Below are 18,929 nucleotides of genomic sequence, written 5' to 3' on the forward strand. Positions count from 1 at the left end.
ACTTATGTTGTGCAACTGGAAGAATCCCAGCCCACCTGTTATAGGTCAATGGGTATTTGATGTTCTAAACTATTTGAAATTAGAAAAAAATCTAATTCTCACTTTGAGGATCTGTTCAAACCTTTTTTTAAAATATGGCAAGATCTAATTAAAAAAATTTAATAATAAGCACTTCATTTGGGGAAAAGGACATTCTCCCTTCTTTGTTGCCTTTAAAGATGTTGGCTCTAATCTCTTTTTCTCAAGTGGGTGTTGAATTCTGGTTTGTTTAATTTGTTTGTATGTAATGTAATATTTATTGTTGTATAAGTCAGTATTCATAATATAGATATTTTTTTCTAAAAGTAAAATCAATTTAAAACATTTAAAAAATAATTTAATAAAAGAGTTAACCAATGATAATGGTATCAAGCTCTAAATTTAAACATATGCTGCCTATCTCCATTGTGTAAGGTTGCTTGCACACATGTCTGTTTCATTTGGCTTCATATTTTAGTTATTGAATTATAAGAGACACAGCAAAAAAAAACTACTCACTGCAGATTTGCTCTTTACTATCTTAGGCAGATTTCCATCACAAGCACGTAGATAATCAATATGTGTTTGTTGTGCTGTTTTCTGTCTACACATATTAACACCCACGATTAAGGTACTGTCATAGCATATAATAATTAAAGAGTTTTGACCTTTTTAAATACATTAGCAGTACTTTTTCAAGAGGTGTGAAACTGATGCTCAAAAATCGGTAAGAATGGTTAGAGCAAGAGTGAAGAGCTGCAAGCAAACAAGATGTTTGGGACATGCCATTAAGGTGGATGGAGAAAATGGGAACAGGCACTAGACCAAAAATTATTTTGCTCTGAGTTGTCACCAGCTCAACCTTTCTACATAATAATAATAATAGTAAATTCTGAAATATATAAGAATAACTTGGAAAATAATGTTTAGCACTCTTGATAGTAACGTTACTACAAGATTTAGAATTCTAATGTTTTTATGTGTATTCACATAAGGTGCAACATTATATCTGCTGACCTGTTTATCTGTCAGCCTGTCTTCATGAAATAACTGATGAGATTTATTAGAAAATTTCCATTTTCATTGCACTATCTTGAAATTTTAAAAACTGGAAATTTATGAAACTGTCTTAAAAGAAATTATTGATTGACACTTTCAAAATTAAATTGATAGAGGTTATTTCAACTTGTATACTCTGCACTTTTATTCATCAGATCAACAGCTTCACAGTACAAGTTTTTGAACTCCCAGCCAAGGACTCATTGTCATGTTACCTGGTGGTGTGTGATGCTGGCGAACTTTATCATGTTTTTCATTGGAAATTTTTTTTTAAATATTTTTTAATTTCATTTTCTTTTTGTTTAATTTATATGTAAGGATTTTTTATTTATATTTAAAAAATATGTACTGCAGTTAGATATAGGCCTCCCACAACCAGAAAATAACAATACATTAATTGATGAAAGGTTTATACTGAACAGGGTGAGCCAAAAAGAAGTACCACATTTATTCTACAAAAATGCTACAAAACCAAATAAATTTAATTACGACACAGTACAAGGGTATTCAAAATGGATTTTTTTTCACTGTGTTTTAAAAATGCATTTTTTAAGGTGGTGGCCATTATTAGCAATATACTCTTCAGGATTTGTGAATGCTCGCATGACTCGTTCATCCATTTCAAGGGGAATACTGGTGATCTCATTGCGAATAGCCTACTTGAAGGCTTCAAGGTTTTGAGGTTGGTGTGTTTATACCTTTGACTTGAGATATCCCCACAAGAAGAAATCGCATAGAGTGAGATCAGGCAAACATGAAGGCCACCCTACATTGCCGCGTAGGGAGATCAGCTTCTCCGGAAACCTCTCCCACAAAACTTGCATGGATCTTCGCACCGTATGAGCCATCCAGTTGAAACTAGGCATCCACCACATCCATTTCTTCCAGTTGGGGCCACAAAAATTCTCTAGCATTTCAATGTATCATTCTGAAGTGACAGTAACAGTCTCCCCAAACCCCCAAAAAAGTAAGGGTCCACAATGCCAAATTCTGTAACACGCTCACTGTACAGGGGTCTCTGAGGAAGTTCATGAGGGTTCGTTTCAGCCCAATTGTGAAAGTTTTGCTTATTTACGCAACACATCAAATGGAACTGTGCCTCGTCACTGCACATGGCAATGGCATCTTGATGAACAGTTTGCAGAATGTTCACACACAACTCTCTACGGTTCTCCCAGTCTCTCTCAGTGAGTTCCTGCATTACCATTATTTTGTATGGATGGAAATTAAAGTCCTCCTGCAAAATCCTCCTCAAAGACATGTTGGAAATGCCTAAGGCACAAGCATGTTTGCATGCTGAACGCCTAAGAGACTGAAAAATTGATGCCCTTATAGCTTGTATGTTCTTAGGCATTCGTACAGTCTGAGGGCAGCCCGGAGATTTTCTGTTCAATGTCGTTCCCATCTGTCTAAATTTAGCCACCCACTGAAGAATTGTTTTCCAATTTGGGACGTCACTGTTAGGAAGAATGCTGAAGGGCTTTCAGAAGGCACGTTGCGTAGTGATGATGGATTTGTTGTTTTTGAAGAATGCTTAGACAGCGAAACCTTGGTGCTCACCAGACTAAGACATGTTGCCGACTGAAAACTATCGTCTATCAAAGGACGCCCCAATACACCCCCAAAAACCACTAGGCTACCTCTACCTCACACAATGACCAAACAACAAAGCCTAATATTTCAAGCAATAACTAAACATAAATGCCCCTGTCTACCCCATGCGATTGCTGGTCTAGTTACTACAGACTTCTTTGACCTGATCATCTCCTAAACAAACCACATTCCTTCTCAAAACTCTGAATTTCCTTCTACCTATCAGCTGAGTCCTTGTCTAACAGTTACTTACTAACACAAAGTTCAAAGAAAATCTTGCCTTTAGGGCCCCCAATTATTTCTTGCTAATCTGGGGCAACCACTTACAAATTATTCACTGACAATTTAAAGTCCTGGTGCTGTATAGGTATGATTCCCTCACCGTGGAACTTCTGCATGCTCCCCAAACATAGAGCTGTACTGGATAGAACCATACTTGCTTGTACCTTTGCAAGGCCACATCATACTGACTTCTAATGGCTTGGGAAACAGTAACAAAATTAGAAAGCCTATTTTTATGCAAAACTTGCAATGTTTATTGTTCGTAAGCATTGTCTTAGATGAACTTCTGATTGCAGGTTATATTAAAGGCTTTTCAATAAATATGGAGTTCACAGGTCTGAATTCTTAGGTTGGAACATTTTTCAGTGTTTGTATTTAATTTCATTGTCATATATGTACTTGTGACTTAGGTCTATTAAAAAAAAAAATTGTGTGAGTAACTGCATCAGATATTTACATTTTTTAATCAGTTCACTTTGGCAAAAATGAAATACCAGAAAGCAACAAAGTTTGGATAGAAATCTGTTGCTGGGAATCAACAATGACAAGGTTTAAATTTATAATGTGATCTTTTCTGCACCTATGAAAGTGGGAAAAAGCAATACATTAAATTATTCCCTTTTACATTACGAATTGTGAATGAAACTTGAGTTTTATATGTTATTTAAATTAAATCTGCCACTGTTGTTAATATGTTAGAGTTCTCCTTTTTTAGCGTTTGAATATGATGCTTTCAGAGATGTACTGTAGTAATCTGTAGCTTCTGTCCAGTCAACATTATTTTATTCTTAGCAGTCTTCTATTTACCTTTTTTCTCATTGTGGTTGATTACTTAGGATTTCTGATGTTAATATTTGTCTCAACATTGAGGGCAGTAACACATCTCCAGAAAGTTGGGATGGGGGCAACAAAAGCCTGGAAAAGTAAGCAGTACTAAAAAGAAACAGCTGGAGAACATGTTGCAACTTGTTAGGTTAATTGGAAACAGGTCAGTAACATGATTGGGTAGAGCAAATCTAGAGAGGCAGAGTCTCTCAGAAGTAAAGATGGGCAGAGGTTCACCAATCTGCATAAAACTGTGTCTATAAATTGTGGAACAATTTCAGAATAATTTTCCTCAACATAAAATAGCGAAGACTTTGAATATTTCATCATCTGTAATACAAAATGTGATCAAAAGAGTCTGAGAATCTAGAGAAATCTCTGTGTGCAAGGGACGAAACAAAAAATCAATATTGGATGCCTGCGATTTTATAGTCCTCAGGCAGCACTGCATTAAAAACAGGTATGATTATGTCATAGAAATCGTGACATTGTCATTGACAAATTTAGGTTGAAGCTCAATCATGCAAAGAAGAAGCCCCATGTGAACATGATCCAGAAAAGCCACTATCTTCTCTGGACCAATGCTTATTTAAATGAACTGAGGCAAAGTGGAAAACTGTTCTGTGGTCTGACAAATCGAAAGTTTTAATTCTTTAAGAAAAAAAGGACGTTGCATCCTCCGGACTAAAGAGGAGAAGCATAATCCAGCTTACCAGTGCTCACTTTAATAGTGCTCATCACTGATGGTATGGGGCTGCATTAGAGGCACCATTAAGGCTGAAAGGTATTTACAGTACAGGTTTTAGAGCAACATATGTTGCCATCCAGACAAGGTCTTTTTCCGGGAAGTCTTTGCATATTTCAGCATAACAAAGCTAAACTGCGTGCTGCATCTATTACAACAGCATGGCTTCGTAGGAAAAGAGTCTGGGTGTGGAACTGGCCTGCCTGCAGTCAAGACCTTTCACCAACTGAAAATATTTGGCACATCATGAAGCGAAAAATACCACCAAGACGACCCAGAACTGTTGGGCAGCAAGAATCCTGTATCAGACAAGAATGGGACAACATTCCTCTCCCAAAAGTCCAGCAACTTGTCTCCTCAGTTCCCAGACACTTATGGACTGTTATTAAAAGAAGAGGGGATACTACACAATGATAAAAAATGGCCCTCTCCCAACTTTTTTGAGAGGTGTTGCTGCCTGCCATTAAATTCAAAATTATCTTATTTTTTTCTTAAAATTGTACATTTTTTTTACTTTAATATTTGAAATGTTTTCTGTGTTCTGTTGTGAATAGAATATAGTTTTATGAGATTTGCAAATCATTGGATTCTGTTTTTATTTACATTTTACACGGCATCCCAACTTTTTTAGATTTGGGGTTGTTACTTTTAACTTTTAATGTTTTAATGGTCTTTTAAGTGTCCCTGAGGGGTTCTGAAGCATGTGCCAACTATGCTTGACTATTATTGTGACCAAAAATGTGCCATAAGTTGTGAAGTAGTCTGGCTAACCACTGTGCCACCGTGCCCCTAACTACAAAATATACAGACAGCACACCTGAACAAAATACAAAAAATGGTCACAAAATAGCAGTTATTGAATAAACAGTGTTGTGCATTTATAGAGAAACTGGCAGTTTCCATCGTTCAAAGTCACAGCTATAGCCATTACTGGAATGTCTTTTTTTTATTTTCGCTTAGATACTTTTCACTTTTTCTCCCATCAAGAAGATAGGAATGTCTTGTAAGTAGTAGTTAATCTTTTTTTATTGTTGTTATTTTACCAGAGCTGATTCTAATGTGTGGAGGGGGAACGGCTCCTTTAAGGCTTGTTTTGACTGATAGCTGCAATGCATGTATAAGTAGCTATGTGGTGCTAATGAGAAACTGACCTAGAGCACAGGGATCAGTATTATATATCCAGTGGTAGTACTCATAATATTCTTATTATTGTCAGTTAATGTAGTTTTGCGCATGGCTGCTGTTGCTCTGTGATGTCAAGCTGCCCTTGCAAAGCATCACGGGTCACTGGGGAAAAAAAAAATGTTCGTCTAAGCTGGTTGAACTGCGAAAATATTTGACGAACAAGATCACCAGCAAATACAGCATATTTGCTGTGAAGAAAGTTTTGACAAATTTTGTCACTTAACACTGCTAATTATGATTCTAAATGACTAAACCCCAAACCTTTTTTTTTTAATTTTTGAACATACACTATACATTATCAGCAAAACTTATTTATTACAGCAGTATACATTATATGAAATAATGGTTAGTTAACAGTTAAAAGTAATAACACATTTTTACAAAAAATATGAAATAATTCCTTAAAATTTACTTTTTCCTCCATTAATTTAAATGGCCACCTTAATGTTGAGTTGCATACCAAAAGTAACCTCAGGTTACTACTGTTCGGTCTATAAATATTTGGACAGAGACAACTTTTTTTCTAATTTTGGTTCTGTACATTACCACAATGAATTTTAAATGAAACAACTCAGATGCAGTTGAAGTGCAGACTTTCAGCTTTAATTCAGTGGGGTGAACAAAACAATTACATAAAAATGTGAGGCAACGAAAGCATTTTTTTAACACAATCCCTTCATTTCAGGGGCTCAAAAGTAATTGGACAATTGACTCAAAGGCTATTTCATGGGCAGGTGTGGGCAAGTCCGTTGTTATGTCATTATCAATTAAGCAGATAAAAGGCCTGGAGTGGATTTGAGGTGTGGTGCTTGCACGTGGAAGATTTTGCTGTGAACAGACAACATGCGGTCAAAGGAGCTCTCCATGCAGGTGAAAGAAGCCATCCTTAAACTGTAAAAACAGAAAAAACCCATCCGAGAAATTGCTACAATATTATGAGTGGCAAAATCTACACTTTGGTACATCCTGAGAAAGAAAGCAAGCACTGGTGAACTCAGCAACGCAAAAAGACCTGGACGTCCACGGAAGACAACAGTGGTGGATGATCGCATAATCATTTCCATGGTGAAGAGAAACCCCTTCACAACAGCCAACCAAGTGAACAACACTCTCCAGGGGAAGGCGTATCGATATCCAAGTCTACCATAAAGAGAAGACTGCATGAAAGTAAATACAGAGGGTGCACTGCAAGGTGCAAGCTTACTCATAAGCTTCAGGGATAGAGAGGCTAGATTGGACTTTTCTAAAGATTATCTAAAAAAGCAAGCACAGTTCGGGAAAAACATTCTTGGGACAGATGAAACCAAGATCAACCTCTACCAGAATGATGGCAAGAAAAAAGTATGGAGAAGGCGTGGAACAGCTCATTATCCAAAGCATACCACATCATCTGTAAAACACGGTGGAGGCAGTGTGATGGCTTGGGCATGCATGGCTGCCAGTGGCACTGGGACACTAGTGTTTATTGATGGTGTGACACAGGACAGAAGCAGCCGAATGAATTCTGAGGTGTTCAGAGACATACTCTCTGCTCAAATCCAGCTTAATGCAGTCAAATTGATTGGGCGGCATTTCATGATACAGATGGGCAATGACCCAAAATATACAGCCAAAGCAACCCAGGAGATCATTAAAGCAAAGAAGTGGTAAATTCTTGAATAGCCAAGTCAGTCACCTGATCTTAACCCAATTGAGCATGCAATCTCCAGGTTCCTGGAGTTGTTTAGGGTAAATAATACAGTATATTGTTATTTGGAATACATGCATTTCATGTGTGTTCCATATCTACAAAGATCTGGGTAAGTGTAGGATGAAAAGAAATGTGAGGCAAGAAATGCTGAACACATACCTAAAGCAGAAACTTCTTCCATGTTATACTAATAATGACATGAAGTGTATAATGTGTGAAGACTTTAGTCCAAATATCAAATAAACACCTGTGCTTTCGGCTTTGGTAATTCTAATGTTAAAATATGAAAGCATGGTATAATATTGTTTTCCATTTGTTTACATTTATAGGCAAGGCTGGAAATATGTGCCCTGAAAGATGCCATTGCATCGTACCTTTCTTCTGAAAGCATGTAAGTTCTTAATTCAGTGTAATAAAAACAAGTGCACAAATATAGACATGAATTTGGGTGAAAACTGCAGTCACACGTAAGTCTTTTAAAGGCTGGTTTTACTAAATGTTGATTTTCACCAATGAAATAATAGTATTCATGTGGCATTGGCTAAAGACAGTTATGACCACTAATTAGTGTCAGTGGGAATTAACCCTGCTCTGGTACCAAGTGTTCTACTGCAGGGGGGTACTTATTCACAGAAAGTGCTTAATTCAATCTATTTATCATTTAATGGCTGTCATTAATACTTGTTTAAAATGTATTACTTTTGTGTAATCATTTGGCTTTACTTTTATGATATATGGGATTTTTTTTTTAGAATGTGCAATATAATTTTGCATAAGGGTGTTTCTTTGTACCTTTAAAGAGAAGTAACAAGAAACTTTTATTTCTGTTACAGTGAAGAAAGTTTAAATTGAATTTTGTGCACAGATTGCACAAGTTGTGTAGAGTAGAATCATAATAAAAATTGGCACTCCTGTTATCTTTTAAGAAGAGAAATGCATAATTTTAAGGTTAGAAAGTTTTAAAACTGATATTTAATTAAAGGTAACACCTTACTTAATGAGTTAGTTTTTCCTAGATCACAAGCTATATTAAAAAGAAATTTTCCCATGGTTTGTGAAAATCTTTCAAGGTAAACTTTTCTAAAAATTGTACTTGATTTGCAATGCTGTAAATCAATGCATATTTTTGTTATTTAGTGTCAAGTGTCTTCTAGTGTAAGTGAACAGTTTGATGTGTAGGCATTTTTTCAAGTGTACAGTAATTTAGGTTATAGTTTATGAATATAAAACAAAATAGTTTTCATTTGCCTACCTGCATTCCATTCATGGAATTACTGTAGAGTGAAGCTAGATTCAAAGTGATATTAGCAAGCAGATTCCTTAAACTGTTTTCCATTTCCAGTTTGTTTTGTTTTACATCTTTTAGAACACCAATGCCAAAAGATGGCTTTGCATGGTGAAAATGTATGTTAGCACTCTTCCATACTCTGTTAAAGCTGTTTGTTCTGCAAAAATGCTAGCAACATGCTTTGCTTAGCAAATGTGCACTTTGAACTAAATTTAGGAAACAAAATTTGTATCTGCTACAATGACAAGATCAGAGGTTGTTTTTTCCCTGTACTCAATGTCTCTGACATTTTCCTATTCATACATTGGTCATATTACTATAAGGTTGAAAAGGATATTTGTTTTAGCCACAAAAATGAAGGAAAACTCTGCACAAACAACTGAGTGTTAGTGTAGAAAGTCAAACTACATTAAAGACCTCAAGAACATTATAAAGAAAAACAGCAAAAGTTTATTTAATGACATACTGAATGAATTCATTTCTGATAGTATCAACTCAAAAATCACAGTAGGCTTCTACCACATGACTTTTTATATTACAGTATGCTCACCGTCATCATCAATACAGGTAGTCCCCAGGTTATGGACATCCGACATATGACTTACGAACGGGACCACAGCTGCGACGCATGTGCCTCAGTAACTGCCACTCTATCATCTTCGACCTGGGGACGCTGCAAGCGGTGGCTTGAAAGGACTGATTTTGCTGCTCGCGCAGTGTAGTGTCCCTCTGGTTGGCCCCTGGTGGCAAGCGGTGACTCATGGTTCATAGTCACTAGGGCCACAGCTATCGCTCATGTGCAAGACAGAGGCTTGATGGGGCGGATCACTGCCCGCCGACTACACCAGAGCAGCTACTGCTCCTGACTAGGCGCAGGGCTGGATGGAGCGGAGGGGGGCATTTCACTGCCCGCCCATCACACACGGCTGCCCCGTTCGTTCTTGGTGGGCAGGTTGTAATGCTGCAAGCGTTCACCCAGTTGTGGCTGAATGGAGGCCATTGAGGGTGAATGGGGTGGCGGGGGGTAGCATTGTAGTGTGCCTCGGATGGCTTCCTGTTGAATGGGGGCGGTGGTGGGCGATTCACTGCCCCCACCTGTGGCCGCACCGTGTTCGTTCTCGGTAGGCGGACGCTGCAGGCAGCATACTGTAGTGGAGGTGACCGTGTGGTGGGCGATTGATGAACCCCTCCTTGCCGCCCCCATTCATTCTCAATAGCAAGCCTGCTTGTACCGTTACACACATAGCAGGAAGTTGTCTCTCGTTCAGTACACCAGACGCGTTGATGACGGGTACCTTTCTGCTGTGATAGTGTGTACAGTGCTGTGCAGAAGAGCTCACCCTTCACAAATGTCTCTGAAACACAAATCTGATGGAATTGCTCGTGATACAGTAAAGAAGAGAAAAATCATCACCATTGAAATTAAAGTAGAAATAATAAAAAGGTCAGAAAGAGGTGAAACTCCATTTATTGGCAGAGCAGTTGGTTACAGTTGGTCAACAATAGCATTTATTAAAATAATGTACCTGTTCCGACTTACATACAAATTCAACTTAAGTACAAACCTACAGTCCTTATCTCATATGTAACCCTGGGACTGCCTGTATTTATATTTTTGTTGTGAACAGCTGTATGCTAGATCACAATTTAACTCTGAGGTTAGCCTCTTCTTCTGTGTTCCAGTTAAGCCACATTAACTCCTAACATGCAACTGGGAAACGAAACTCTTTTTCCAGAACTTGGGTTTTGGTAGACCTTCTACCTCTAAATGAAAATAGTTCTTTTTTCTTTTAAAAAATGCAGCCTTTCATGGCTTGAGGTTTACAAAGCTTCATTGTAAAATTAGTGTAGCCCTATATTCAGTAACTTGGGTGAGGTGTTTCAAAAAATGTGTTATCCATTTGTGTTTGGATTAGGACCTATTTGTAAAGATTTATATAAAAAAAAAAAAAGCTTATGGTCATATTAAAAACAAGTTTGACTCATAATTCAGCATTCAGAGAGACCTTTTCAGAGCAGTTTATTTGCTGTACTAATTAGAATATTTTAAAAAACAAGCTCAAGACAATGCGATATATATAAAATGTAAATATCTAGACATATAGTACATACAGTAAATAGTTTTTTTTTTCTTTCAAATAAAGTTTTTAAAGCTCCTATAAGTGGCAATGTAAGTAAATAGTAATGTATTAATGTGCATTGCCTTAAAGAAAAGGAAAGCTTAACTTTAATCCGCAAAGGTTTCAAAGAAAATAAAATTCAGTATTGAGTTCAGTAAGACATTGTACTATTATTCTCCAATCCTAATAATAGCTAAAGGCATCTTTAAGCAGATCTGTCCTAGGGTGCCTAGATTGTCAATACCTCCAAGGTCCAAGTCTTGCATTTTGGCTAGGAAATACATTTACATGTACATTTTAATGGTATTTGACAATTTCCAGTCTGAAATGAAGTTGTGGTACTCCTGTAAATAATATTTTAAATTAATCTTTGAAGTATTTGTTTACATGTAACATTTTGATTTTAGGCATTCTGATTCTGTTTATGTTTTGCCATACCCATTTCTGATATCTTTTTTTTCCTTCCCTCACAGTCACAGCTTTAAACAGGCTCTTGAAGCTTTGCCTCAGCTACAGAGTGGAACAGACAAAAAGTATGTTAAACTGTTAAATCATGGTCATATCTCTATGTGTAAACCAAAATACAGTTTTGTAGCAGTATAATGTTTGTAAGAACTTCCTTGTTGGTAAGTTTATACATCCCATTATTTTAATAGTAATTTAAAACATGCAATACATGCATATTTCCATGCTTATTTCTTTTTAATAACATCAGAGACATGTAATTCAAGTTTAAAAGCTGTCTGAGAGCTATTTAAAAACATGCATAGTATAATTTTTGTCTTCTGAAGCAAACTTTGTCAAGTACAGATACTGCACATGTTACTGCATTATTTATTGGGCTGTATTCAAAATTAATACGCTGTTGTGTTCCCACAGGTTACTAGAAGAACTCTTGAACAAGTTTAAAAGCAGCATGCATCTGCAACTGACGTGTTTTCAAGCCCCAACTATCTACCCAGTAAAAACATAAGCTTGAAGAGACATATCTAAACATGTAATTCATGTAATTAATTTTATGTTCTTGTTTTAAACCCTATAAGTAAGAACACTGTTCAGGGTTTTTTTTTTTTTTTGATTGGTGTGCATTTACTGATCCCTTTTCATTTTTTTTTTTTTTTTACTTTTTTATTTTATTTTTTGTTCAGCTAGGTTTTAAATGTGGAAATCTACTTATCTATTCACTAAAGACACACTGATGAACTGCAGTTAATGTTCTGCAAACATGTTCTTATTACAGGCTTATACTTTGGACAAAATGATCAAATCTGTTCTTAGTACTAAACAATTATTATGTTGATACCAAAATATTCTTACAGATTACAATTCTGTTACAGAAGTTACTATTTGTACTGAATGACTGACTTTCGGTAAGGAGTGTGATATACATACACAGAAGATGTAGGGTGTAACAAATCATTTTTTCTTCATTATGTATTAAAAGTCTTTATAATGGGCTCATTTTCATGTTTGATATTTATTATGGAGAATAATGAAATGAAAAATGTTCATTCTTGTTTTAGAGTTAGGCTCAAATGTTTAAGAAATCGAACACTAGTTTACTTCAATTTGATTTTTACCTTGCACTACTAATGTTAGCTTTACTTTATTAAATACTGCAAAGAACATACTAACTACATGACTGTATTTGTATATTTAAGAATTTGCATTATCTATTTGATAAACAGTCTTGTGAATAATAATACATGTTGGTTAAAACATAACATTCACTGTTTATCCTTAGAAGCTATAATTAATGCACCATTTGTTTTTAATTTTACAATTTGGATGGTATTGAAAAGTTAATTCAGGGAAAACATTGTGTTTAATTTAAAAAAATCTAAATGTTTTTTCACTTAGAACAGTGAAATACCAGCTTTGTCATTAAGGAATTCAGCACAGACTGGACAGGAAAGGGTAACACACGCACACTGTCAATAGTTTAATCTCAGACTCAAATTCCAAAATTGAGATTGACCCACGAATATATATACCACATTTAAGGACATACAATTACTTTTTTTGTTTTATACTACCAATTGTGCAAGTGTGCATTGTACAGTATACATTGCTGATTAGGGTAGATTTCTTTCTACAAATCCCTTTTGTTTTAATCTCTTTCTTAGTCCTAATTTCTGTAGCTTTTCAGTGTCACTTGAATATCAAATAAATGGCATGAAGTATATTATTCAAAGGAGTACTCGGTTGACATAAGTATTTTTGAACTTTTCTTGTATTTTGTATGTTACCAGCATTTACTCATTGTTTTAGTTTATATGAGATTATAATGATCACATTATTACCTTTCATCCTACTCTTCAACTGATGAATAACTGCCTTATCACAGATGTTTAAAAAATTAATAATTTAATATTTTGATTTAGTTTGGATATATTCTGAATATTAAATTCTATTTGAAAGTTATATAATCATTATCTTTGTTAAAAGCTCAATGAAACATGCTGGTTTGTAAGGATTAATGTTTTGAGAGTTTGGTTTTTAATATAGTTGTTTTTTTAGTTCTACACAGTGTTTTCTCTTAAACCTTATATTGTGCATTGTGACTGACTTCTGTTTATTATATATAAACATATATATGTTATATATACATATAAGATGTGATTTAGTATCTGCCAAATAATACAAAGAGAACATGACACGTGTTTCGTCCGTATTGGGGCTCATCAGGTGTATGCCCCTTATGGGGTTTGAACCTCGGACATCAGCGCCTGAGGCATAGCATCTGAATAGATGCCATGGCAGCTGGTTCACTGATTTGGCATGATGAAGTTCAGAGTATTACATTCTTTTCAAGTCTGAATTGCAATCTGATTATTGGGCGTTTTCATGCCAGGTAACACTTGTGGTTGGTCAGCCAGTCAGCAAACATTGACATCTGAGGTTCAATTCCTGTAAGGGGATGCAAAAGTGCGTATAAGCCCCAGTAAGGGCAAAACACATGTTGTTTACTCTTTGTATTTTTTGGTAGATACTGTATCACATATCTATGAGCTTCTTCTCGCAACTGAGAAGACGTGGTGGATATTTGCCAGGTGGCTGACCAGCCACAAGTGTTACTTGGTAGGTAACCACCTAATAATCAGATTGTGATTCAGACATAAAAAGAATATTATATATAATATATATATATATATATATATATATATATACACACTTCTCAGAAATTAAGGGAACACTTAAATCATATATCAGATCTCAATAAACAAAGCACTCGAGGAAAATCTTTACTGAGTAATAATGTATTTAATTTGGCATTTAACATTTGGGCATGCTTCTGATATGGCAGTGAATGATGTCCTGGGGGATCTGTCCACAAACCTGGATAAGGGCATCAGTGACGTCCTGGACAGTCTGTGGCACTACTTGGGGGCGTCAGATGTACTGATACATAACATCCCAGAGGTTCTCAATTAGATTAATGTCTAGATAACCTGTAGCCATCTGGAGGTCATTTTTTAGGGCTCTAGCAGTGCTCTTCCTGTTTGTCCTCATATAAAGCATCAGATACCAGTCATGCTTCTGGGTTGATACCTTTCAATGGCCGTGTACAGCTCTCCTCAAGTAATGGCCCTTCTCCTGGTATCTCCTCCAAGAACTGGACTACTTGCACAACCTGAATCGGCTGCAGGTACCGCCTCATGTTACCAGTAGTGACAAGGACACTAGGAAAACACAAAACTTGAGAAGAATCAGTGAGGGAGGATAAGGAGAGAACAATTGTCTATAGCTACCACCTGTAAAACCATTCTCTTTTGGGGGTTTGTCTTGCTGTTGTCTTTCCTGTGCATCTGTTGTCATTTTAATTTCCACTAAATCAGGTGAAGCTGATAAACAATCCCTAATGCTTCCTGATGTGCATGTGTGTGTGTGTGTGAGTTGTGTGTGTATATATACATGGTGCATTTTTTTTTGAAAGACAATATAAACACTATAGGTGTAAGTTTATTTAGGCCAGTTTCTTGGAAAAGCACTTTTTTTATACTAAGCCTAAATAATATATAAAAGCAAGTAGTTAACGGCCTTGGTTCCTGTAATTGCCCATCAGTTCCAAGCACTGTATGTCATATAACCCAGCTCATTTTCTTTTACACATTTTAACCAGCAAATGAGTCAGATATATGCATAAATTACTGTACAGAATCAATTCTGTTGTGTTATTTTTTTAAAAAAGGGCTTTATGAAAGCAATATGTTTTTATTAACAAGCTGCTTCTGTCAGTTATATAAAAGATGACAGGTTTATTATTATTTCATGTATCTTCATCAAAGAGAGAAGACAAAGCATGAGAAAAAACAATAAACATTTTCATGTGTTACACAACCCGTAAACATCTTAAGTGTTGGTTGGATGCAGTGTGCTAGTATTGTACCTTAATCAATATATCCTGTTTGTTTCAAAGTAATCCTTAAACTCTGTGAAAATGTAAATTCTGTCTTAATATGTACACATTCTGTTTATTTGGATGCAACATCTGCAAGATTTTACATTAATTTCTCATTTAGAATGTTTCAAGCAAGCTGCAATTAAAAATAAAAGCAATAGGTGATATCACTGCATTTACATTTGTACACAGTTCACTTTCCTACTGATGCATATTTCATCCCACAAGCAATGAGGAAACAATTGTGAATGTAGCTTCCTTTTAAATACCACTAAATAACTGATAATAGCATTTTGATATATGCAGGAATAGGTTTTCATCACTTTGTTTTGGTACGGTATTTTTTCCTCCTAATTTCATTAGAATTGAAGGATAATACATTTGAATGATGTTGTTGCTTCCTGTGTAGTATGTTTAGAACCTTTTAAAATACTAGTGTTTTTTCTCAACAATTTATCATCTGATTTATAAAGATTTACACGTACAAAACATTTTCATAATGAAATAAGCAATGAAATATTGTTTCTCGTAAGACATAAATAGTAATTATTTTCCCATGTTTTTGGTCTCTTCTCTAATACTTATTTTGTAAAAGATTGTGGCACATTTCTGTTATGAGTCATGTTTCTTGGCAGAACATTACTAGAATAAAAACTGTGCTATTCTTAGTGCAGTGTGACAGGTTCCCAGCTTTATTGCATTTTGGGTAAAGGTAGGTGGTAAGGTTTGTGTGTTGGGACACTCATTACCTTTATTTAAGTTGTACCAAAAAAATCACTTGCTTGTCTTTTTTTATATTAGCATGCAAGAAATATACATCTTACCATTATTTTTGAGCATTGCTATTGTTGTGGTTTTGCCTTTTTTCCCTTCCAGGGCTATTTGAGCTTTGATTTTCAAAAGCACCTCAGTGGGTGATGCAGTGCTGTGCAAATGTGTTTATCCCCTTCCTGATTGCATCTATTTGTACTTATTCATAACACTCAGTTATTTCTGCTATCCAAACAAATTCAGTATAATACAAAAGACAATCTAAGTAAACACAATGCACAGTTTTACGTGATCATTTTATTTATAAAAAAATAAGTTCACCAACACCTATAACACACATGTGAAAACGTTATTGCCCCTTCGGTCATTCAGTCAATTAATTAGCCAAGTTTTAATGACAATTAGTTAAATTAGATTAGACACCTTGACTGTTGCCAGTCCTGCTAATTCTAATCACTTACAGACGTTCTAGAAATGTGATGTTGGTCAAAAGGTCTCACACTATGCCTTGATCAAAAGATATTCCAAAAGACCTAAGAAAGTTACTGAAACTTATAAGTCTGGAAAGGAAAGCAATCTCTAAACCATGGGACTTCAGCAAATCACTATGAGAGCCATCGTCTCCAAATGGAAATCTGCCCAGGTGTGGCAGGCCTAGCACAATTACTCCCCAGAGTGCATAAAAAGCTCATGAAGTCCCAGAAAAACCCAAACAAACATCTAAGGAACTGCAGACTCTCTCTCTTTGCGCTCAGGTAATGTCAGCACTCATGATTCCACCATTAGACACACACTGGGCGAAAATAATATAAATGGAACTTAAAAGCTCATCTGACTTTTGCGGGGGGAAAAAAAAAACTTGATTACCGCCTACCCCAACCTTTGGAAAAATTTCTTTGGACTGATGACTTAAAAATGGAACATTTTCAAAGGCTTGGGTCCTGTTGCACCTGGCATAAGCTAACAACTTTCCTCAATAACCACATGATGCCCACAGTCAAAAATGGGGTAGTAGTGTGATGGTCTGGGGATACATTACTGCATCAATCATGCTTAAGCATAATTGAGTGAAGCATGAATTCAGCTCATTACCATAAAGTACTGGTGGAAAATGACCAGCCTTTATTCTGTGATCTGAAATTCAAAGACAGTTAGGTTATGCAGCAGGACAAAGCACATGAGTAAGTCCACCTATGAGTGGCTGAAAAAAAAAATGAGATGTTGTGGTGGAACCATAAATGGACAGGCCATCTCCTTAGCAACTAGGCCACAAAGATCCAGTTGTAGATTCATCCATCCATCCATTTTCCAACCCGTTGAATCTGAACACAGGGTCACGGGGGTCTGCTGGAGCCAATCCCAGCCAACGCAGGGTGCAAGGCAGGAACCAATCCCCGGCAGGGCGCCAACCCACCGCAGGACACACACACCAAGCACACACTAGGGACAATTTAGAATTGCCAAACCACCTAACCTGCATGTGTTTGGACTGTGGGAGGAAACCAGAGTACCCGGAGGAAACCCATGCAGACATGGGAAGAACATGCAAATTCCACGCGGGAAGTGAACCCAGGCCTCCTAACTGTGAGGCAGCAGCACTGCCACCGTGCTGTCCCAGATGTAGATTCAGACTGTGCTTAATGTCTGTAAAGTGGAAGTCTGTGCATTCCAGTTGTTGGCTTGAACATAAGCACTTTCATTCTTACATTAAAATCAATCTAAGCCTACTTTCATTGGTTACAGTCAGTCTGATCAGAACCTCAGGAGGTGTTGGAAGTGTATATAGGCAGGCAGCCCACTGGTGTTTATGCTGTCAGCTCCACTATTGATAAGACTCTGGCAAATGTAAAAGTTTATTTTAGTCAAACCAAACACAGAAGGGTTGTAACAGCAATTTACTGTATATTAAAGATGAATATGCATTTTTATGATTCTCAGAGGCTGGGATGCTGTTAGAGTGGTTGCTGCCTCTAATTTTCAAACTGCTTATCCCAGTAGAAAGTTATGGGTAACCAAAGCATAGTTACAGAATCTGGAAGAAAGCATGAGCCAGACAAAAATGGGATGCTGCTGCCTCAGAGGGCACACACACTCCTACTAAACACCAATTAACTTTAAATACTCGTGTTCTTGATGCGAGAGGAGACTGAAGCACCAGGAAAAATGTAGACAGGGCCCATGCACTCCTCGAGCCAGAAAATGAACTTGTGAATCTAGAATTGTATAACAGCCACAAACCACTGAAGCATTTGGAACACTATAAATTCAATTAACCTTTCTTTGTTTTTTCCTGACTACAGATATCCTGTACAAGTAACAACAGTAGAGAAAATTATGTTTCATCACCCAAGGCTTAATTCTTCAACAAAACAATGAAAGTATTATTTACAAAACTGATTTATTATTAAACTTTTTTGTGACAATTCATATTGTAATCATAATTAAGACCTTATGATGTACATCTGGTTACAATATATATTGACAGCTGCAGTATTTCCTATTATATTCAGAAAATGTTTAGAACTTTTACTTCTTTCCCAAATAATAAAACAAATGTTTGAACAACTCTGCATTGATAAATAACATGGTTACTGTTTATTAAAAATAAATGTTGGTTTGGAGTCACTTCCCTAAACTAGACATGTGCTGTAAATTTGACGGCACAGAAACTGAAACAATCCGCATTTGTGGTGGATAACTTTAACCAGTGGCTCTGAGGCTTAGTTATAAACCAATGCATCAGAATTAATTTCTTAATCCTTATTATATTGGGAAAATATGAAGAAGTAGTCTTGTCTTTTTACCATTGGTGCATGATTTTTTTAGCTTAGTTTCAGAACACTTATAATTAAAGTGTACATTCAGAAAATTGAAAATGGATTGTGAAAATAAATATTTGATAACAATGAATTAGTAACATGAGCATTTGATAACAATTGTTGGCACAGTGT

The 18,929-nt window shown here is 36.1% G+C and overlaps 1 protein-coding gene across 4 annotated transcripts in view; it reads left to right on the top strand.

The window, feature by feature from the left end:
- exoc2 (exocyst complex component 2) overlaps positions 1–18,403 on the top strand; it is a 301,075-nt gene extending 282,672 nt beyond the window's left edge. For 2 of the 4 annotated variants that reach the window (XM_039753430.1, XM_039753429.1), the window contains exons 26-28: positions 7,727–7,788; positions 11,279–11,338; positions 11,685–13,361. In XM_039753430.1, coding sequence (XP_039609364.1) covers positions 7,727–7,788; positions 11,279–11,338; positions 11,685–11,778 — 216 coding nt within the window. In that variant the 3' untranslated portion in view covers positions 11,779–13,361. Of the gene's footprint in view, positions 1–5,482; positions 5,526–7,726; positions 7,789–11,278; positions 11,339–11,684; positions 13,362–18,278 lie in introns of those variants that run through there. The other 2 variants (XM_039753428.1, XM_039753431.1) reach the window with 2 other exon arrangements.
- Positions 18,404–18,929: the final 526 nt, after the last annotated feature.

This window comes from Polypterus senegalus, chromosome 5 (genome assembly GCF_016835505.1).
Source record: "Polypterus senegalus isolate Bchr_013 chromosome 5, ASM1683550v1, whole genome shotgun sequence".
NCBI classification, from domain to species: Eukaryota; Metazoa; Chordata; class Cladistia; order Polypteriformes; family Polypteridae; genus Polypterus; species Polypterus senegalus.